General features: G+C 40.0%; 1 protein-coding gene across 2 annotated transcripts in view; it reads right to left on the reverse strand.

Moving 5' to 3' along the window:
• The window catches only part of cog7.S (component of oligomeric golgi complex 7 S homeolog), a 38,444-nt gene that overhangs the window by 8,416 nt on the left and 5,893 nt on the right, over positions 1–24,135 (reverse strand). For both annotated transcript variants that reach the window (XM_018239202.2, XM_018239203.2), the window contains exons 4-12: positions 22,199–22,347; positions 21,999–22,115; positions 20,287–20,455; positions 18,502–18,584; positions 14,741–14,863; positions 9,280–9,478; positions 5,589–5,716; positions 5,091–5,245; positions 3,897–4,013 (exon numbers count right to left, since the gene is read on the reverse strand). In XM_018239202.2, the coding sequence (XP_018094691.1) occupies positions 3,897–4,013; positions 5,091–5,245; positions 5,589–5,716; positions 9,280–9,478; positions 14,741–14,863; positions 18,502–18,584; positions 20,287–20,455; positions 21,999–22,115; positions 22,199–22,347 (1,240 nt within the window). The remainder of the gene's footprint in view (positions 1–3,896; positions 4,014–5,090; positions 5,246–5,588; positions 5,717–9,279; positions 9,479–14,740; positions 14,864–18,501; positions 18,585–20,286; positions 20,456–21,998; positions 22,116–22,198; positions 22,348–24,135) is intronic.

Raw genomic sequence — 24,135 nt, forward strand, 5'->3', positions numbered from 1 at the left:
GATTACTAGCCAGCAAAGCTACCTAAGCTAAAATGTCCCTCAAATCCCTGCAGACTTCTGTCCCTCCAATACAGAGCAGTATCAAGCAGATTACTAGCCAGCAAACTTACTATCATCTGTCCCTGAAATCACTAACAGCTCTCCCCCTACACTATCCCAAGCACACACAGGCAGATTTTTCAGATACATTTTTGCCCTTGATCCCCCTCTGGCATGCCACTGTCCAGGTCGTTGCACCCTTTAAACAACTTTAAAATCATTTTTCTGGCCAGAAATGTCTTTTTTAGATGTTAAAGTTCGCCTTCCCATTGAAGTCTATGGGGTTCGCGAACCGTTCGCGAACCGCTCGCGTTTTTGCGCAAGTTCGCGAATATGTTCGCAAACTTTTTTTCCGACGTTCGCTACATCCCTTGTCATTGGTGGCCCCTCTGTAATTTTTCTCAAAAGTCTCATTCTTGTTTTGGTTGTAAACCCCTTCTGAATAATGACTGGCTTGAGGTAGCATCCACTGGAACTTCCATAGGTTTTGATAAAGGGGTTGTTCACCTTCAAATTAACTTTTAGTATGTCGCAGAGAGTGATATTCTGAGACAATTTGCAATTGGTTTTAATTTTTTATTATTTGTGGTTTTTGAGTTATTTAGATTTTTATTCAGCAGCTCTCCGGTTTGCAATTTCGCTAGTTGCTAGGTTCCAAACTATCCTAGCAACCATGCACTGATCTGAATAAGAGGCTGGGATATGAATAGGGGAGGCCTGAATAGAAAGATGGGTAATAAAAAGTAGCAATAGCTATACTTTTGTAGCCGCACTGAGCATTTGGTTTTTAGATGGGGTCAGTGAAAGCTGGAAAGAGTCAGAAGAAGAGGCAAATAATTCAAAAACTATTTGTTTTTTAGATGGGGGTCAGTGAAAACTGGAAAGAGTCAGAAGAAGAGGCAAATAATTCAAAAACTATAAAAAAAAAAAATGAAGGCCAATTGAAAAGTTGCTTAGAATGAGCCATTCTATTAGGTGATCCACCCCTTTAACTTTTCCTAATTTGTGTAGTTCTGTTTAGGGGGTCATTTACTACTGTCCCTGCCACAAGTTGCCTGAGTACTAAGGGGAGGTAAAGTGGCTAAGGCAGGCGCTATATGCAAACATATAGTTGATTGTGCCCTTTTTTTTTTTTTTTTTGCACCTTGCCCTGCAATTCGTAAATAATGCCCTTTATCTCTAAATTCTTTGGAATGTGCTTCAGTCTTAATTTTCACGGCTATCCTTCAGGTGGACAAGCTGAACAATGATCACCTGTAATAGGCTTTAAAAGGATGCTCAATGACTCTCAAAGGGGACCAGTCACCCAGTCATGTTAATTAGGCAAAATTAACTTTAATTATACTATATAAATTATTTGAATCTTGTTGCCTTCTGTCTGGGAACTCATAATTATAGCAAACAGGCAGGAGCCATTTTGTGGACACTGTTATTAAGGCAATCCTTGCCTCTGATATGGGGCTAGACATATTGTCATTTTCCCAGCTGCCCCCAGTCATGTGACTTGTGCTCTGATAAACTTCAATCACTCTTTACTGCTGTACTGCAAGTTGGAGTGATATCACCCCCTCCCTCCCCCCCCCCCCCAGCAGCCAAACAACAGAACAATGGGAAGGTAACCAGATAACAGCTCCCTAACACAAGATAACAGCTGCTTGGTAGATCTAAGAACAACACTCAATAGTAAAAGCCAAGTCCCACTGTGACACATTCAGTTACATTAAGTAGGAGAAAAAACAGCCTGCCAAAAAGTAGTTCCATCCTAAAGTGCAGGCACAAGTCACATGACTGGGGGCAGCTGGGAAACTCACAATAAGTCTATCCCCATGTCAGATTTCAAAATTGAATATCAACAAATCTGTTTGCTCTTTTGAGAATTGAATTTCAGTGCAGAATTCTGCTGGAGCAGCACTATTAACTGATGTGTTTTCCCAAACAGCTTTTTACGTCTTTAAATATGGATGTAGAAAATGTCAAATCATTTCCTAGGATTCATGTTGTCAGTTTTCCCAAGAGTCCAGTTAGAAGATATAATTAATCCTTATTGGAGGCAAAATCAGCCTATTGTTTTTTTTTTTAATGTTTACATGATTTTCTAGTAGACTTAAAAGCCCCAGGTCCCGATCATTCTGGATAACAGGTCCCTTACCTGTATATAGTTACTCATCTGTCACTTTTTTATTGGTTAAAGGATGCTGAACACTATAGATGCCTGATTAGGATCTGTATGTGCCAATATATTGATCAATGTTTTGTAAACCTCTTAATATTTCAGGGTTCGTAAGTGTGAACATCTTTTATGATATAGAATATATACTATTATGGAACCTGTGCGGTTGCTATAGAGAGTACTCCTATAGGAATTTCCTCAGTAAGAGGACTGGCATAGTCCTAATTGGTATTTATATACTGAATGCATTGAAATGTTCACCTTCATATTAACTTTCAGTATAATACAGATAAATCTATTCTAACCCACTTTTCAGTTGGTGCTCATTATAAGTTTAGCATTTATTTTTTTAATATTACCCTTATATTCTGCCCGACTAGGAAAATCATCATTAGAGAACCAGATGCCTGGTTGCTAGGGTAAATAAAAGCTATAGGTCAGGGCTGTACACATCTGCACTTTTTCAATGAATTTTTATACCTATTTATTCACATTTAGCACTTCATATGAATTTTATGGATATGGTGCAATACCTCTGGGTCTAATCTAGGTCTAGGATCTAGAGATGTGATCAGGCTCCTTCTCCAGCTGAACCATCAGCCCCGTAAAGGCACAATTTGGTTTTGGGACCTCCTCAGAGATCTACTGACTCAAAACCCTAGTAAGTCTTCAGACTGGAAGGGGATGGAAAATGGGTTCCCCAGAGTCTTGCAGCTCAGGGAGCCTGAAGTCCCTTGCTTCCCTTGTGCTTTTTTTGGCAGGAAGGTTGGGGATAGAAGGGACCCACCCTAGCCTTATGATGAAGGTGGGTCTGAGGATCTCTTTATCATTTTGCGCTTTTTGTCTGGATGACTTGGAGTTTTAGGGAACATAGTCTTTAAAGGGGAACTGTCGCAAAAATTAATATTGAATATAAGCTTCAGCATACTAAAATGAGAAACTTTCTAAATATAATCAATTAAAAATATCTTATAGGGAGGGGCTTCCTTTCCTAGCAGATATACAAGAGCTCTCTCAAATGACTTATTCCAGTACAAACAAAATCTAACAAAATAACTGCCTTTTGCACAAATTCTGCATGTAGAGAGACAGGATTTCTGAGTGAGCTCTAATACATCTTCTAGGCAAAAGGAGCCCCCCTATAAGATATATTAGATCTAACTGTCAATGAATATCTGACACCCAACTCCTGCATGAAGGGGGAATGAAGAGAAACAGATGCTGAGGGATAGCGAAGATAAACTTGATTATTTCAGAAACAATGCAGAATATTTAATTGATTGTATTTAGAACATTTCTTATTCAGTATTCTGAAGCTTATATTAAATTTCCATTTTTTGCGATAGTTCCCTAAGTCCATCCTGCACACTGGTACTTAGCGATTGAAGCACTACCTTAAGCTTCAATTAGAAAAAAGAATTAAAATCTAGCCACAAAATATAGAAAAATAGAGTAACTATAAGATGTCTTAGAATATAACATACTAAAGGTTAATTCAGATGTAAACTAACAACAATGCTCCACTCTATTTCACCTGCCCAGAAATGTTGACATGTCATCTGAGTACGAGGAAGATGGGAAATTTCAGCACAGACAAAGGGCCACAGGTCCCCCATAGAGTATATAATCTGGCATTATGAAATACAAATTTGACATTTACTGAGCTGGTAACTCTATCGATATTTACCTGACCGAGTTCTGGAAGGCCGACCAGTCTTCCAGGAATAAGGAATCAGAGGGGATGCTGTCCAACTTGCACTTCTTCCTTATTGACTGAAGTGTCAGGGTAAAGTCTGAAACATACCTGAAAAAGAATACAAAGCAAATGAAAAGCACTGGTGCGGATCTGTTGCTGAATACATTTGTGTGCCGGGTGGTATAGAAATGGCTGGCATTTCCAGGCAGTGAGCGGTAAGCAAGCAAAGCCTTTGTTTGAGAAGAAAAGCAAGCCAGAAAACACCAATGATATCAACAAAGAAAAATCTCTGAGACCAATCATAGCTGTAGTGTTTGGCCTGCTGCCGAAAAATGTATATATTCCAATTGTGTTGTTCTCCAGAGCAGGTAAGGTACTTGCGGGTCGGGTATCGGGTCCAAGTGGGTAAGAATGCGGGTCCGGGTTGCGGATTGCAGGTTGCGGGTCGGGCATGGGTTCCAAAAAATGGACCAGCGCAGAACTCTAGTTCCAGGTTCCAATGAGAAAAATCATTATATTATAGTCTGTATAACAGTAATATGTATTAGGAAATCACCATTGCAGAACTAATCTTGGTAAAGGCCAGTAACAACGGATACTTCTATAAACCTTACAGAAATCTGATCAATGGAGGTGATGATAAGACTCAATCTTATTAAAGGAGAAGGAATGGTAAAAATTAACTAAGCTTTATCAGAAAGGTCTATAGAAATACATCAGCATACCCTCAAAGTAATGCTGCTCTGAGTCCTCTGTCAAAAGAAACACCACATTTCTGTCCTTCTATTGTGTACACATGGGCCTCTGTATCAGATTTCCTGTTTTCAGCTTAAACCTCCAGGGCTAGGGCTTGAGCATGCTCAGTTTGCTCCTATCTCCCTCCCTCCTACCCTCTCTGCTATAATCTGAGCCCAGAGCTATAAGTGAGCAGGAAGAGACTCAGGCAGGGTGATGTCACAGCAAGCTAATATGGTAGCTGCTAGCCTAAACAAACAGAGACAGTGTCTAGAGCTGTTTACTCAGCTATGGAAAAGCATTCTCAAGAATAAAAATTGTGTTGTGGCTAATCTATTTGCAATAAACTGCATTGGTAGCTTTCCTTCCCCTTTAAAGCCATAGACAGGTAGACGGGAAGAAAACAAAATTATGGTAGAGAATTTCTGTGCAGATTTGGAAGCAACTGACTTTTTAAAAAGCGACTTGAGAGCCTGCAGCAGGCCACACAACCCTAGTCCGTCGGTTAACTTGATGCATCTGTCCACTGCCCCTGATGCCAGGCTAAAGAGCCGGGAGACAGAATGGGAAAGCTCCTGAACGCAGTCTAGCACTTCTCCGTGTTCCTGTAAGGTAAAAGAAAATTGGTGATGGGTGGGGGAAGAGCAGTGACAAGGTTTCTGAGTTCTGATTATTTCGAAGGTGGGCATTAAAGGAGAACTAAAGCCTAACTAAAGAACTAGGCTAGAAATGTTGTACATTATGTTTTGGGCTTCTGCAGCAGCCCAAGGCAACCGCAGAAACTTTCCAAGATGGTGACCCCCTATGAAGAGTTTGAAGTTCTGGATCATTGCTGCTATCGAGAAGCTGGAACTTTACACAAGTTCAGTATATAACATATGGCATTTTAGCCACATTCATTTTTAGGGTTTACTTCTCCTTTAATGGATTATACTCAGAGACACTTACCAAAGGTACTGCGCTAATTTGTATCAAGAGGTGTGATTCCTGAAGGTCACCGTACTGTAACTGAAAAGTTTTGTATGGTCCAAATACAGCGTCCACCAATTCAATCAACTTGACCAGATTGTATTCCCCTGCAAAGAAACAATGATTTTCATGTTGTAGGATACAATGAACTAGTGCGATAGCAAGAGATCCACTATTTTCCTCGGCCACTGAAATGTCATACTAAGAATCAGGCGCTCATCCTTCTAGGTATCAATGAACTCACCTGACAAAGCAAATCTAAAGAGCTGCCACTGGGCTGGCCATATAAGATTTAAAGGTTTGAGTTTTTCCTCGCCATCAAATATAGAAGAAATTTATCCATAAATAATTATAAGGAATATTAACATATAAACAGATGGTGCAAACCTTATCTAGGAATTTGATTCCTTAAGATGTTACTTGATTTAACCAGTATAATGAATTTACTTTTGAAATCTATTCCTACACAGTTGCCATGTTTTTCTATGGAATTTTCTCCATTGCCATGTGATGCCATTCATATGTCAAAACATAGTTTGCTCCACCTGTATGGAAAAAATAGTAATAGAAAATATATGATGATGTCTAAGACTAGTTGTAAAATCCCAATGCTGATGTTTATGTAGCTTTGGATGATAGCAAACCCTTGGAGGGCCATATCTACCCCACCCCCATACACTTGGAGGCACATTCATCAAAGGTCGAATTCATGTGAGTTTTTTTAAAACTCCCATAAACTCGAAATTCGGCCAATCGAAATTTATTATAAAAATCGAATTTTTTAAACTAGGGTGGCTAGGATCGAAAATTCAAATCAAACTTGCTTCAAGCTTTTTCTCGGAATAAAACTTGAATATCAAGAAGGCTGCAAACAATTCTAAATTGATCCCTGGACCTCTCCCATTGACTTAAACAGCAATTCGGCAGTTTTTAGGTGGAGAATAGTCGAATTCGAGTTCTTAAAGGGCAAGAGTATGATAACTCTTGAAAAGCGAATTGGATTTTTTTCCAAAAAATCGAATAGCATTTAAATAACTCCCTAGTCGAATCTGACAGTTTTGACCATAAAAAAATTTAAATTTTCAATTCGACCCTTGATAAATCTGCTCCTTAAAGTGGCCATACATGGGCAGATTTAGATTGATTTGGAAAATTATCTGCCTGTGTATGGCGTCCTTCGACAGGTTAACTCCAATCAATATCTGGCCAAAAATTGTCCAGATCTCAATCGAGCAGCCTTGATTTTTCTATCTAATTAAGGAGCACAATGGCTCACTGATGAGGTCCTCACTCCAACTCTTTGTATCCCCTTGCGATCATTTGGCCTTAGGGCATTACCAAGATATCGCCCACCCAAGGGCCTGTTGAGTTGAAAGATTCACTCGTTTGACGACCTCACCAAACAAGCAAATCTTTACAGTGTATGGCCACCTTTATTGCTATCAGTACATTAAAACTAAGTGGGCATTTCAAGGACACTGAAACAGTGTTTGACTCCATCAGCCTTGGTCAAGCCAAGCCAAATTAGCCTTGGTCAAGGAAAGGAACATGGCAGGATCCATACAAACTAAAGCAAAGGTGCACAGGCATGTGCTTAAACTTTATTAAATGCTCAAGGAAAATTTCAGGACAGGAAAATTCCAGTTTCTTTCTTTCTTTAATTATTTCCATTGTGTTCTTTTGCAGACAGGCTGTGCGTTAGCTTATTCAGAATTTTATACAGTTTTCTGAACCCATGTTTCCATTGTGCTCAGCAAGCAGCTTAGCAGGAGTTAATACACACAGTACAAGGGAAGGCAACAATGTTCTGCACACTCACACAAGTACTCTTATTGTGGATTCCGGCCAATATCACCAAACAGGCTTTTATATTAATGTTTGATCAAAACATTTTTTAAACTAAACAGAGCATGAAACCAAACTTTAACTGTGGTGTAATAAGTCCCATTGCGCCTTTACACATTTCCACCGCGGGTTACGACTCCTTACACAATAAATGGTCTGCATAAAATCTGTATAAAGTGCGACTTTGAGTACTTAAAAGGGATTCTTTCATGATTTTTATTATGTACTTTTTATTTCTAAATTACACCGTTAAATAAATAATTCTCTACAATATAAAATTTCATTCCTGAACCAGCAAGTGTATTTTTTTTAGTTGTAATATTGGTGTGTAGATGCATCTCATGTCATTTTGCCTGGTCATGTGCTTTCAGAAAGAGCCAGCACTTTAGGATGGAACTGCTTTCTGGCAGGCTGTTGTTTCTCCTACTCAATTTAACTGAATGTGTCTCATTGGGACATGGATTTTACTATTGAGTGCCGTTCTTAGATCTACCAGGCAGTTGTTATTCTGTGTTAGGGAGTTGATATCTGGTTACCTTCCCATTGTTCTGATGTTAGGCTGCTGGGGGGGGGGGGGGAGGGAGGGGGTGATATCACTGACTGATGTTTATCAGAGCACAGGTCACACATGATTGGAAGCAGCTGCGAAACTGACAATATAAAACAGGAGTCCCCAACCTTTTGAACCCATGAGCAACATTTAGAAGAAAAAGAAGTTGGGGAGCAACACAAGCATGAAAAATGTTCTTGGGGTGCCAAATAAGTATTGTGATTGGCCATTTGGTACATTTGGTATCGCCTATGTGGATTGTCAACCTACATTGAGGCTCTGTTTGGCAATGCACTTGCCTTCAAGCCAGGAATTTAAAAATAAGCACCTACTTTGAGGCCACTGGGAGCAACATCCAAGGAGTTGGAGAGCAATATGTTGCTCACGAGCTACTGGTTGGGGATCACTGATATAAAACAATCTGTTTGCTCTTTTGAGAAATGGATTTCAGTGCAGAATTTTGCTGGAGCAGCACTATTAACTGAGGGCATGGGCATGTTTCTGTATGAGTATTAGCACTGAGGCAATGTAAGAAAGTGCCTTACAACAAGCAAGAAATGCAAAGTCATTGCAAACTAATGGCTTCCTAAGGGGAAAAGTACAACAAAGCAGCTGAAAGAACAGCCATAAAATAGGGAGTATATATAACTTTATTATTACAAAGATCTCACCGAGTCATAAGTACACTGGGCACAATCTTTTATATCAGCTTATTTAGACCCCCTATAGCAGTATAATGCCATTACAAGACGCTAGTAAGAGGAATAGCCTGAGGTCTACTCCCTGCTGTCCCAAGGAGTGGGCAGTGGAATGTCTTTCTGACACTAATCCAATCCACAGAAGACACAGATACAATGGTCATCTGAGTAGAGAAGATACTGATGCTCCATTTAATTCTTCAGTTTACCTTTCAGTTCAGTTTTCCTTGGGCTGCATTTTATTTGGCCGACATATACCATATCCCTTCTGTGGATATCTAGTGACACTATATCTGTCAGTCGATCGGTAGATAAACATGGGCTGGACAGATGCCACAGACAGTTATAAGGATGTATTTTCGTGTTATGTATTTGATCAAGCAGGATACCGATTTCAGTACACAACAAATATATTAGCAGAATGTGAAAGGCAGGACAACACCGACCTTCAATGAACTTGACATTTAAATTGACACCACATTCCTTTAGCCACTGCAAACTGCACTTCCCAGTATCCCCAGTCAACTACAATATACAGAGCACCAAGCTTGACAACTTAGCTTTTGGTCCACCTTACCAATGCTAGGAAAGACAGCAGACTCCATCGTCTTGGCAAAGTGAACTGTGGAGTTGTAGAGCTCCAGAAGGGTGCTGAGCTTGTCCTCTGGAGAGGCATGTTCCATGGCCGTGCTAAGACACACAGGAATAGATGGGACCATAGCAGCTAGAGTCTGGATCATAAGCACAGTCACCACTTCTTGGGGCTTTTTAAATACCTGTAACAAAAACAGACTCATGAGAAATCACATGAAGTATTATTATGATATATTATCTTGCAAAACAACAACTTATTAACATCTAGCGAAGGAAGAGTGTCTTCTTAATGAGGCCCATGCAGAGACCCTATCTCTTGAAGCTGTTGGACGGTGTAGCCTTCTGACCTATTAGAGATGCAGCACCTCACAATTCATGGTTTTAGACTATGATGACATTGATCTGGTAGAGGGACCTGTTCTTATTTATTATTTGATTTATTATCTGTTTACAAAGCTGTGGAGGGTTGTGCCTTTGCTGTGACTCCATCTGCAATGATCAACTGGCAATCTCCCATTTCCTATTTCTACCATGGTGAGCTTGGAGTGTGCAAACAGAAGAATTCCCAGGATGCACTATGAACAGTATGTTCACTGATCATCCCTATGAATTGGCTACTACAGCGACGCGCAATATGTTGGCGCTCTAAAAATACATGTTATTAATAATAATACCCAGATATCTGCAACAGTCAAATATGATTACCAGCTTTATTCTGCATGGGACTTTCCTCATTAAAAATCAACATTGCTATAGTTATACCAGCTGTATGCACTTAAATATTTAGTTGTGTCTGCATGGCCTCCATTTATGCTGGGGACCCCGAGACCTGCAATTTTTTATTTGGAAAATATGAGAATATTAGAAGTAACCTTGGAGTTTCATGACATGTATAAAAGCACTCGGCCTTCGGCCTCATGCTTTTATATTGTCATGGAACTCCTCTGTGACTTATAATATCCTTATATTTTACAATAGGGGGTACTTTATTCACTATATAATTGTCTCCTTCTAACATGCCCATAGGACTCCTGACATCTCCACTGCTTTGCACAGCAGCCCAAAAACCTCCAATGCTGGAGGAGGATGCCATAGGCGCTGAATATTTTGTGCAGGGCCCATCCTTTCTTTTTTATGCTTGTGTTGTTTCCCAACTCCTTTTACAATTGAATGTTGTTCATGGATAAAAAAAGGTTGGGGACCCGATATAAAGCGAATTGAATGTTGTTCATGGATAAAAAAAAGTTGGGGACCCCTGATATAAAGCGAGCCATGGCACCTGTATAAACTAAAAAAAAAAAAAGATTTCCCAAGAGGTAGATTCGCTTTCCGGGAGGACAGATTGGATATCTTCAGCAAAAGAATTCAAACAATGTTTGGGGGACATTCATGAGATCTATGCTGATTATAAAAAAATGTCAAGTAAGAGGAGGAAACCATTGGTGCTAAATATAAATATATTTTTCCCTCCTCAAAATACCTTTGTGACCAATGGATCGTTTCTGAAATTCTACTATCACTAACACTATATAGAGCAGTGATCCCAGCCAGTGAATATGAACATGTTGGATGTTGTTCCCAGTGGCCTCAAAGCTGGTGCTTATTTTTGAATTCTTGGCTTGAGGCAAGTTTTGGTTGCATAAAAACCAGGTGTACTGCCAAACAGATCCTCCTTTATAAAAGTCCACATAAGGGCTACCAAAAAGCCAATTGCAGCCTTTATTTGGCACCTCCATGAACTTTTTCATGCTTGTGTTGCTCCCCAACTCTTTTTACAATTACATGTTGCTCATGGATAAAAAAAAAAGGTTGGGTGAACCATGGAACCTGTATAAACTAGAAAAAAAGATTTCCCAAGAGGTAGATTCACTTCCCGGGATGAAAGATTAGATATGTTCCGCAAAGGAATTCAAACCATGCTTGGGGGACAGTCATTAAATCTATGCCGACTATAAAAGAATGTCAAGTAAGAGGAGGAAACCATTGGTGCTGAATACAAGTTTGGTAAAGGGCCCACCATTTCCCTCCTCAAAATACCTACGTGACCAATGGATACTTTCTTAATCCTACTATCACTACTATATAGAGCAGTGATCCCAGCCAGTGAATATGAACATGTTGCTCAGCAACCCCTTGGATGTTGTTCCCAGTGGCCTCAAAGGTGGTGCTTATTTTTGAATTCTGGGCTTGGAGGCAAGTTTTGGTTGCATAAAAACCAAGTGTACCGTCAAACAGAGCCTTTATAAAAGTCCACATAGGGGCTACCAAAAAGCCAAACACAGCCCTTATTTGGCACCTCTAGGATTTTTTTATGCTTGTGTTGCTCCCCAATTCTTTTTACAATTTAATGTTGCTCATCGGGGACCCCTGATATAAAGTGAGCCATGGCACCAGTATAAACTAGAGAAAAATATTTACCAAGAGGTAGATTCACTTCCCGGGGGGGGGGACAGATTAGATACCTTCAGCAAAAGAATTCAAACAATGTTTGGGGGACATTCACGAGATCTATGCTGACTATAAAAGAATGTCAAGTATCAAATAGGATCTGACATTTTTAAATAATGCCAAGAAAAAAACAAATGAAAAGGTAGACACTGGGTTAATCAGTTCTCATGTGGAACGGTTATGCAATGTGCCGGCAGGTTCATATGCAGCCAAGAGTAGGAAAGAAAAGGCCAACCAGGCGACATCTCAGAATCCAGAGGAGGAATCCATGTTCTTGGAACGTGCAGACCATAGATGAAATATTGACCTTGCCTCCCAGGCAGCGAGAGGCAAAGGGATTATTATAAAGTGGTACAAACAAGTTCCAGAAACTGTTATTTGAAGGGCAGTAGAGATGCCTATCAGACTCGCATTCCTTTAGCAAAGATAGCGATCACTTAGCTCTAGCCACATTTAAAAGAAAAAAAAATCCTTAAGCAATTCTGTACTTCGCACACGCACTCTTTTGTGTTTAAAAAAATGTCGATTATACTGTTTAACAGCACAAAATAAATGCTAATTGGTGCTACAAAAGGGGCTTGAACTTCTGAAAAGTGTACAGTTACTCAGTGGCACCAGTAATATTTGTCTACCATTTATGTCCTTTTAGACAGAAACATGTGTTGCTATGTTTGCCACCTTTAATGGACTGGCTGGAAAAAAAATTGTTGCTTGGAGCCTCAATAAGTTAAGAAAGAGATCAGACAAATCTATGGGTTTTGTTATTTCTTGAGCTAAACAGGGAAACTGCAGCTGCTCCAGGTTTGGTCCTTGTGAGGCAGATAAGTAGATTCCCAGGGCACAGATAAAACCCCCTTTATAGTTTCGTTTGAGTGTGTTTCTGTGTGCCCAAAATGCTTTAAGGGGTAGTTCACCTTTAAGTTAACTTTTAGTATGTTATAGAATGACTCTAAGCAACTTTTCAATTTGCCTTCATTTTTTTTTTTATAGTTTTTCCATTATTCACCTTCTTCTTTCTCTTTCCAGCTTTCAAATGGGGGTCACTGACCCCACCATCTGAAAAACAATTGCTCCATCAGGCTAAATGTTATAGTAAATGTTATTGTCATTTTTTATTAATTATCTTTCTATTAAAGGAGAAGGAAAGCTACGGAGGTATTTTATTGCCAATAGATTAGCTGCAATAGTGCAAGCTAGAATGCTATATTTATTCTGTAGAATGTTTTACCATACCTGAGTAAAAAGCTCTAGAAGCTCTCTGTTTGTTTAGGATAGCAGCTGCAGTATTAACTTGGTGTGACATCACTTCCTGCCTGAGTCTCTCCCTGCTCTGGGCTCAGATTACAGTAGAGAAGGGAGGGGGAGGGGGAATTTAGATGGACCTTTCTGATAAGGCTTACTTAGTTTCAACCTTTCCTTCTCCTTTAAGGCCCTCCCCTATTCATATTCCAGTCTGTTATTCATACCATTGCATGGTTGCTAGGGTCATTTTGACCTTAGCGACCACATTGATGAAACTGCAAACTGGAGAGCTGCTAAATAATAGTCAGAAAATAAAACCAGTTGCAAACTGCTTTACAATATCACTCTACATCATCCTAAAAATCTTAATGTATAGGTGAGCAACCACCTTTAAATCCTTTAATATATTGATATGGGGTGAGTGTATAGGATTTATATATTGTGCATATACAGGCGCATATACAAAGCCTTACAGCATAATTAAAGAAAGATGATAAGGCAAAAAATAAGACAAGTTTCCTATGCACTACTGCACCACTGTAATACGAGTTATATAAAAAATAAAGTTAAAAAGGCAAGTTTTTCTTTAAAAAAATGAAAAGTACCTGCAAGGTAATGGGTTGCATAAATGAACTTGACTAAAGGTGCTTTAACATCTGATAATGGTGAACAGGGAATTGCAGCTCTGACCCATGAGTTTCACACCGTTATCAACCTGCTAAATCAGCAGGGAGACTAGCAAAACAAAAACAGAGCATACAATCAATATCATTGGCTGGCGTTTCCACCCGGCATTCTCTTTCTCAAGCCTGTACCCTGCAAGTCTGCAATGGTAGACATCCGTATCAAATAATAAAAGTGGTTTTATACCGTATTTGTCCTTTAATAAGGTCTCTTGTGTTTTATTGAATATAGACTTATTTGCACATCCCCTAAACCAAATAAAGGGAATTATTATAACACCATGAGTTCATAAAATGCATTATGTAAAAAATTATGTGACAGAGCTGTCCCAGCAGCCTTTTCTCTGCTTATACCAAAAGGAGAGGGAAACAAAGTATGCACAGTTGGGTTACAGGTAACATCTGCTTCTGTTCTTTTTTTTTTTTTTTTATTATTAAAGGGGAAAATGTAAATGCAATATAAACGTCATCACACTGAAATAAGAAACTTCCTAAATACAATCAATTAAATATTCCACATAGTTTCTGAAATAATAAAGTTCATCTTCACTATCCCTCGATCAGCATCTGTTTCTCTTCATTTTCTCTTCATGCAGCAGTTGGGTGTCAGATATTAATTGACAGTTAGATCCAATATATCTTACGGGGGAGGGCTTCCTTTCCTAGAAGATGTATTAGAGCTCACTCAAATAACTGATTCCATTACTAACAAAATCTAATAAAATAACTTTGCACAAAATTCTGCATGTAGAGAGACAGGATTTCTGGTGATTTTAATAGAGTGAGCTCTAATACATCTTCCAGGCAAAAGCAGCCCCCCTATAATGTATATTGGATCTAACTGTCAATAATTATCTGACACCCAAATGCTGCATGAAGAGAGAATGAAGAGAAACCTATGATGAGAGTGGGGTAGTGAACATAACCTTGATATATCAGAAACGATGCAGAATATTTAATTGATTGTATTTAGAAAGTTTCAGTATTCTGAAGCTTATAATTTTAGTTTTTGCGATTGTTCCCCTTTAATATGCGATTCCTGCTTTCTCCTCGAGAAGTGCCATTACCTACCTGAGATACCCAATGCAGCTGGGTGTGCCAGGCACTAAGAAGTGTGTCGTAGAACTCAGTCAGCTGCCGGTCTAGAGGCATGTCGCTTTGACAGAGCTCCTGCCACACAGTCACCAACTGCACCTATAATGAAAGAATAAAGGTTATATATATGGTAATGTGATTTTCTGCCCAGATATCCAAGTTTTATGAAGTTATTTGCTTGTGAGCTTTAAGCCTCACGCTCAATACAGTATATAGACACATGACTTTCCTTATGATGACCTTACTGCTCGGAGGGCCACTGCTATGGTGTTTTGTATTTTGCTCATCATGACCCATTACATGATGTATATAACCTGGATGAAATGCGAAAGGCACCCCAGAAATACAAATATTAAATTAACTTTTTTTTCTTAATAGGGATTCTGTTGTGATTTTTATGATGACGTTTTTATTTATAAATTACACTGCAAATATTTCACTCTACAATATAAAATGTCATTCCTGAACCAGCAAGTGTATTTTTTTTAATTTATAATATTGGTGTGTAGGTGCATCTTAGGTCATTTTGCCTGGTCATGTGCTTTCAGAAAGAGCCAGCACTTTAGGACGGAACTGCTTTCTGGCAGGCTGTTGTTTCTCCTACTCAATGTAACTGAATGTGTTGCAGTGGGACCTGGATTTTACTATTGAGTGCTGTTCTTAGATCTAACATCTTGTGTTAGGCAGCTGCTATCTGGTTACCTTCCCATTGTTCTGTTGTTAGGCTGCTGGGGGGAAAGGGAGGGGGTGATATCACTCCAACTTGCAGTGCAGCAGTAAAGAGTGACTGAAGTTTATCAGAGCACAAGTCAAATGACTGGGGGCAGCTGGGAAACTGACAATATGTCTAGACCCATCTCAAATTTGAAAATTAAATATAAAAAAAAATTAGACTGCTCTTTTGAGAAACTGATTACAGTGCAGAATTCTGCTGGAGCAGCACTATTAACTGATGTGTTTGTTTTTTTTTTTAAAAGAAAAATTATTTCCCATGACAGTATCCCTTTAAGGATTCTGGGAAGTGTGATTTATTGAAAACAAAACATGAAAAGAACACCGGTGAGTCATTATGGGTGCTATCGTTTCAGTGGCATACCTACAAATGTCAAATATTTATGTCCTGGCTTGGCAAACATTGTGAAACAGCAGAAAATCCGTAAGTCAACCCCAAAAACATGGGTGTGTGTTTGGTGCTACCCATCCTTTGTTGTAATGCATATTATATAAATAAAATAATGTTCTTCAAACTGAGGCTAGATTCCCCACCTAGCCCTGAACACTGTAACTAAAGGACTATGGGCGTATATAAATGAAGACTGGAGGGGGAATGTATGTGTGCGCAGTAAATGTAGTCAAATAGTGTCCTTGCTTCCAAATGTCCACATCCACTGGTGCAAGTATAGCATTTTACTCCATTAACCAAGAGCACACTTCTGTACCCATATAAAGAATAGATCACGTGCACCTTGAATGAAAGCTAAAAGCTCTTATAGGCACTCATGTGTACCTCCCCTAACAGCTGGATAGCTGCCAAACATAAAACTCATGACTAAGAGAAATTTTCTGCAAGAGGGATTGGTGCCAGCAGCATTCCACCGTGTCAATCAATTTCCACAGTAGAATTCTGCTGGCTCCTGGAATGCAGTGCTATTTTGTTTTTCTCTGGGTGACAAGTCATATATGATTTGTGGATTGAATTGAAATATTATATAATATAGTGAATAAAGTACACCCGCTGGTAAATTATAAAGATATTATAAGTTACCGAGGAGTTTTGACCATATAAAAACACGAGACCGAAGGCCGAGTGTTTTTATACAGGTCATGGAACGCCGAGGTAACTTCTAATATCCTCAAATTTTGAAACTGGGGGTACTTTATTTATTATAATACACACGTTACAGTGAGTCATGTAACAGAAATGTCATCAGAACTCACCGTTTATAACTGATGACATCAGAACTCACCGTTTACAAGGATATAATTTACAGGATATTCATGGCTAATGTGTATTATATAAGGATATAGAGAAAAATCAAGCTTGGTATTATTGTCAACAGTTGCCAAAACACCAATAATGCCCTGCATCTTACATCAATTGTAAATACAGTTCTCTTTTATGGTGAGATCCAGCTCTGCAGCCACCTACATGCTAGAAGATAAGTAAATAATGGCCATGGTATGGACTTGCAATTTAATGACACTGCCTACTGCCTGGACACAGAGCCCCATCCAAAAGCAAACTAAAGCACAATCCTTGCCACAAGTGCCACTCAGAAGCGCCAGTCACCCGGGCTGCCATTAGATATGATAAAGTCCTATACTTTTTCACACGGAGCCCCACCACAGAACTAGGTTATTAGTCCTCTGCCCACGTCCCCCAGCCACTAGTAATAAGGATTGTTCTGGGTAAAGAAAGCTGCAGACAAACACAATACTACAGAACTATCTACAGCAGGGCTTCCCAACTGGCGGCCTGCGGGCCGCATGTGGCCCGCGGCCCCCCTTGTGTATTTTTAAAAGGTATCAGTACTGAGATTAACTAGTCCCTGCATTGTTTAAACCTCAAATCCAAACTAATCCCCTGTATTGTTCACACATGTAATCCCCCCTGCATTGTTCACATTTGTGAAACCTCTATTGTTCACACCGCTAAAATCCTGTACTGTTCACACCTGAGGCCCAGACTGAAACTGCCCACATTGTTCACACCTTAATCATAATATGAATGGGGCACCAGCACTGTGTCGCTGTATGTAGTACATTTTAGAGTGGTCCTGATAGGTTTCCCTGTCGCTTGCTCTGTTCTGTCTTCCCTATGCTCCCTGTGTGTGTCATACTCTGCCTCCCCTATGCTCCCCCTGTGTGTGCCATACTTTGCCTGCTTTATGCTCCCTGTATTTGCCATGCTCCCTGTTTGTGCCATACTCTGTCTACTCCATGCTACATGTGTGTGCCATACTCTGCCTGCCCCATGCTCCCTGGGTGCTATACTCTGTCTGCCCTAGGCACGTAATGTGCGCCATACTCTGCTCATCCTATACTCCCTGGGTGCATACTATGCATGCCCTATTCTCCTTGGGTGTGCCTTACTCTGCCAGAGTGTGCCATACTCTGTCTTCCCTATGCTCCCTGTATGTGCCCTGCTCTGCCTGTGGAACATAAGCCTGGTATTTGTTGGGGGGGGGTTGTTACCATTTGGAAATTATTGTTAGAGGCGCCTAAGGTGTTTAATAACATTCTGGGGGCACTGTGTTATCCACAGGGGAGGAGGAGGTATATGGATTTAAGGGTATATCTTAATATGTCCAATAGGTGATAGATACAGGTAGCACTCCGGATAAAAGTCCTGACTTTTATCCGGAGTGCCGCCTGTATCTATCACTTATTGGACTTGAAGCACAGTGGGGGTACTGGTGGCTGAGCACACGGAGCAGCCTGGAGCAGATTGGAGGGGCATATCGTGGTGGGGTGGGTCTAGAGCGGTCATCTTTCTATTTTGACTTCATATGTCTTAATATGACAACTTTTTTCACATATGAGTGATATCCCTGCAGTGAGCAGCAACCATTTGCTTTTTTGGTGTGTTATTAATGTGGACATGGTCTTGGGGTAACGTGGGTGTGGTTTAAAGTAGGTGTGGTCTAAAAACAAGGATTGGCTAACACCGCCTTCCATTATCGTCCCTCCACCATGTAGACCAGAAAAAAATCCAGCCCCCGGTAACATATCTCTACCTTGTGGCATTTGTAGTAATAAGCAAGTAACTGTGGCATCCTGTCGATTTCGCTGAAGACCTTTACAAACATCCTGGCCTGATCTGTAAATAGGGAAGAGAGAAATAGACAAACATTAGTTTAATGACTTTGGTGTTGCCGTAAGAATGCCAACGGAACTGGGTATTTGAGATGTAATGAAATTTAAATAGGGATTATATATGATGCCAGCATTTCCACCCTGTAGGATACCCATTCAGTCCCACCATATGAATATCAGGCCAACAGCTAAGTAAGAAAAACCAAAATGTACCATAACAACATAGACCTTTTTCTCTTCTTTCTTTGGTTTATTATATGAAAACAAATAAAAATTACTGCTTTGAAAAAAATAAAAACTGGCTAATTAGATAGGCTGTGAACATTACTTCCTCCTTTTCAGCTCTCTAACTCTGAGTTAGTCAGCGACTTTAAGGGGGGCCACATGGGACATAACTGTTCAGTGAGTTTGCAATTGACCCACAGCATTCAGCTCAGATTCAAAAGCAACCGTTATGACCCATGTGGCCCTCCTTCAAATCAGGATACACAGTAGATAACAGATAAGTACTACTATAGTTTATATAAACAAGCTGCTGTGTAGCCATGGGGGCAGCCATTCAAGCACAGGATACACAGTGGATAACAGATACATTCTGAAGAATCCCAGAGTTTATCTGTTGTCTGTTGTGTGTCCTGTGTCTTTTCTCCTTTTTCAGCTTTGATTGGCTGCCCCCATGGCTACACAGCAGCTTGTTTATATAAACTATAGTAGTACTTATCTGTTATCTACTGTGTATCCTGTGCTTGAATGGCTGGCCCCATGGCTACACAGCAGCTTGTTTATATAAACTATAGTAGTACTTATCTGTTATCTACTGTGTATCCTGTGCTTGAATGGCTGCCCCCATGGCTACACAGCAGCTTGTTTATTTAAACTATAGTAGTACTTATCTGTTATCTACTGTGTATTCTGTGCTTGAATGGCTGTCCCCATGGCTACACAGCAGCTTCTTTATATAAACTGTAGTAGTACTTTTCTGTTATCTACTGTGTATCCTGTGCTTGAATGGCTGCCCCCATGGCTACACAGCAGCTTGTTTATATAAATATAGTAGAGTTTCAAAAGCAAACACATCAGTTGTACCAGTGCAGTGCAACAGTACATTATATTTTTACTACTTTAAAACACTTTAAACACTTTGGTGTTACTGTTCCTTTAAGGATGGAGGGGGGCAGCATTGCCCCTGAGCATAAATATAATCCTCAACCAGTTGTCAACTCAAATGATATGGAGTGCTGTACTGAGTGGTCTGAGGGCCACAGTTACTCAACAATGGAATACATATATATATATATATATATATATATATATATATATATATATATATACTGCTCTCTTTTTTTTGTTTTGTTTTACCAAATGCAAGTAAAAAACACAGATTTCATGTATTAATATGTGTATGTGTCCGTTATGAGTGCTCTTGCCTTTGAAACAATGTTTTTAGAAACTGCACTTGTATAAAACAGCTTGTGCATGCACAGTAAAACTGCTATTAAAAGTTTAATGGGGGTGAAAAAAACAAAACAATGTTACTTACAGTAACATCTAGGTTTGCTGCTTTCATGTAAAAGTGAAAATGCCAGTTTTGGGAAGTACCTCACTGCCACCTTCTGTTGAAACATAAAACTACCTCTCAACTGCAATCATATTGTGCCCAAGTTGGTTTGGATGTCTTTTCTTACAACAGGAATTGTGTTACTCACCCACTGATTGACTGTTGAATGCTGCTACAATCTGTGGGCTGCACATTGCTTCCAGACGGTTCTTGAGGGCCTCCAAATAAACACATTTCTCAGAGTAGTCTGGGGTGTCTACCAATATTGTGAGGCTCACTTGCATGCTGGTCAGCTTCTCAGAGATAACAGTGATGTTCTGGGGAGAGAAGACGTACTCATTACTCATATAGTGCACAATTTTTCTATAGATGTATGCCTGTAACTAAACACTAGGGGGCAGATTTATCAAGGGTGTAATTGAAAATTCAATTGTCAACTCGATTCGAGTTTTTTTTAATATATTCAAATTTGATTTTCACGATTTATCATACTCTGGTCCTTTACGGACTCGAATTAGACTATTCACCAAAAACCCGCCGATTCGCTGTTTAATTCAATGGGAGATGTCCAGGGATCAATTTTGAGTTGTTTGCAGCCTTCCTGACATTCAAGTTTTTTTTCAGAGAATTTTTCAGAGAATTTACAGGAGTTTAGGGTAGTTTTTAAAAACTCACATGAATTCGAAATTCAATCTTTGATAAATATGCCTCTAGATATTGGCCATTGTGTGCCATTACCCTAAAGGTGTGCTACAATATACTGTAGAATGTCATGCACACTCCCTTAACAAGAATATTGTATATAATAGGGATGCACCGAATCCACTTTTTTTGGTTTCGGTCGAACCCCCGAATCCTTTGTGAAAGATTCGGCTGAATACCAAACCCGAATTGGCATATGCAAATCAGCGAGGGGGGAAAGAGAGTGAGCGGCTAAAAGAATTTTTGCTTCCTTGTTTTGTGACAAAAAGTCACATGATTTTAATGATTCAGATTCGGTTCGGCCAGGCACAAGGATTCGGCCGAATCTGAATCCTGCTGAAAATGGCTGAATACAGAACCGAATCCTGTATTCGGTGCATCCCTAATAATAAGCTCTTTGTCCACTGTTCTTGTGTTTATCATCTGTTTATTTCCCATCAGACAAGTAAATGATCAAGGCAAAGTATAAATGCTCCCATACACGGGCCGATAAAAGCTGCCGACAGACCTAGTCGGCAGCTTATTGGCCAGTGTGTGGGGCCATCCGACGGGCTTCCTGCTCGAAAGTCAGCCAGATCACTAACAATCGGGCAGGTTAAAAAATCCCATAAGATGGCAGCCGAATCTGTGCTTGTATGCGGTCCTGCGATCCGACCGCCTGTATCGGATGCATTATGATCCAATCGTTGGGCCCTAGGACAGGATATTGGCTGGAGGTGGAAAACCATTTTATGTAAAACTTGTAAGCTTAAACAGGTAGTCACCTTTATAATAAAATAAAATACATATACATATAAATATTGTGTTGTTAAGCACCTGTCCAACTTACCTTAGCAACCAGCCAGTGCTTTTTTTTAAGATGAATAGGAGAGGGCCTGAGCACAAAGATAAGTAATAAAAAGTAACAATAACAATAAAATTGTGGTCGCAGAAGACATAAGTGTATTGGCAGCCAGAGTCACTGACCCACTGACCCTCATTTGAATGCCAGAAAGAAGCAGAAGAGAAAAAGGACATTATTTTTTAAAAATTCTGATTGTATAGATAAAAATGTAGTCAATGGGAGATGGCCTTTCTGTAATTCAGAGCTTTCTGGAGAACGGGTTTCCAGATGACTGATCCCATATGAAACCATGTCTAGAGTTAAAACACACACACCTGGGTTTTGAACGTTTCCTCTATATCTGCACTCAGTGTGCTCCATTTATCCGCTTCCTGCAGAGACTCTGAAGCCAACTGCATACGAGACTTTACTTTATCCATCTCCACCAGAACCTGAAAAAAAGCATCGACGTGTTATAATGGCAGAATACCCTTCCTTCCAAAAGATTGCTGTTCACTGCCTGACCGGCCCTGACCTGCATGGACTGAGCAGTGTCTTGCTCAAATTTCTTGATATCTTCTTTCACAAGGATCATTTGCTCTTTCAAGAATGATGCCTCTTGCCTAACTGCTTCCGCATCGCGTAGAACTCGGGGCATGTTCTGCAACGCCTGGTGACTGATCTCTGTAACAAATACTTGAGGTCACTCTTTCGCCAAATACTCACTGTGATCACAAGTTTCTATTTGTGCCTGAAAACAATGTATTCAGTAAAGGAGAGTAGTGTTGGAAACACACTTGTAAGCTGCTGGTGCTAATATGAAAAAATGATGATGATCATCATTCAAGATCAGGGTACCACTGTCTGGTGGTAGCCTATGCTTTTACTTTACTGCAGTCTTGAATACATTTAAAGTTTTTAAAGCCACAGAAGAAAAGGCTGAGTTTACTGCCAAAAGTTAGTCACCCCCAAGTGATTGTATTTACTTACCTGAAACAGGCCGGTGCTCCTATCAGGAGAAAACTGCACTGGTTTAGGAGTTCTTCCAGCGAGCACCACGCATCGATCTGCTTCCTTCGAAATAGACGACTTCGTTAAAGTTTGGATTTTCACTCTACTATGAATGCGCACCCGCGAGAAGAAAGGAGCTTTGTGGTGCTCACTGGAAGAACCCCTGGACCCAGGGGCGCTCCACCAATGAGGCGAGTTGAGACACTCGCCTCAGGCGGCAGCGCCCCCCTGGTTACCAGGGGCAGCAAAAATGCCGCTCCTGGTAACTAAGAGCCGAATTTCCGGTTTTCAACCCGGAAATTCGGCTCTTCTAGTGCAGAGAGCGCAATTGCGCTCTCTGCACTAGCGTCGTGCAGCGCCCCGACCCCCTCCTGCGCAGAAAATGTGAGCGCCGTGAGGAGGGGTCGGGGCGGCAAAGGAAGGCCGCCTCAGGCGGCATAAAGGCGCGGATCGGCGCTGCCTGGACCGGTGCAGTTTTCTCCTGATAGGAGCACTAGCCCGGGGTTTCAGGTAAGTAAATACAATCACTTGGGGGTGCCTAACTTTTGGCACCCTAAGTAAATACCGCCTTTCCCTCTCCTTTAAATTAATGTATATTGAAAATTTGCTCAGAATTGCAATTTCTTTCAATATGCAAGAAACACAAGTTTTTAAATGAGGGTCTCCAGTCTAGTATTTCAGCATTCAAATTAAATACAGTGACTGGTTAACGGATAAGTAAACCTTTAAAATAAGCGAATGTAAAACTTATGAGGGGGCTATTCTAAGAAATGTTGTAATGTACATTTATTATTTATTTTGTTTTTATTCCAAGATATTAAAGGATAAATGTACTGTTAATGAGAATGAATTTTGTTACAACAGCGCCACCTGCTGATCATTTTCCCACCAGTCTGACCACCAAGTAGTCAAGGAAGTTGTCAGGTGAAAGAAAGAGGCTGCTCGGATGTTCTTCTGCTTAGGAAATATTTGAGAAAGGTTTCTAATTTTTTTTCCTAAGCAGAAGAACATCAGAGCAGCCTCTTTCTTTCTCCTGTCAATTTCCTTGACTACTTGGTGGTCAGACTGATAGGAAAATAACCAGCAGGTGGCGCTGTTGTAACAAAATTCATTCATATTAACAGTACATGTATCCCTTAATATCATGGTATGAAAACAAAATAAATAATGAATGTAAATTACAAAAATGTTTAGAATAGCCCCCTCATCAATTTTAAATTCACTTGTTTTAACGGTTTACCTTTAACCAATGACTGCATACACTGGACCTTTGTTATTATCAATCAAATATCCCAACTGACACAGCACTCGGCAGTTTAAGTACACCTGGCGCCCACAAGAGTTTTTAAGTCCCAACATAACTTATAATATAATTGTAAAGGTAAGAGATTCTTTCAAATACACTTGTGTAAAAATGACATTATAGCGACACATCACACTTCCTTATCAAAGGGTCCTGAT

The sequence above is a fragment of the Xenopus laevis genome, chromosome 9_10S (genome assembly GCF_017654675.1).
Source record: "Xenopus laevis strain J_2021 chromosome 9_10S, Xenopus_laevis_v10.1, whole genome shotgun sequence".
Classification (NCBI taxonomy): Eukaryota; Metazoa; Chordata; class Amphibia; order Anura; family Pipidae; genus Xenopus; species Xenopus laevis.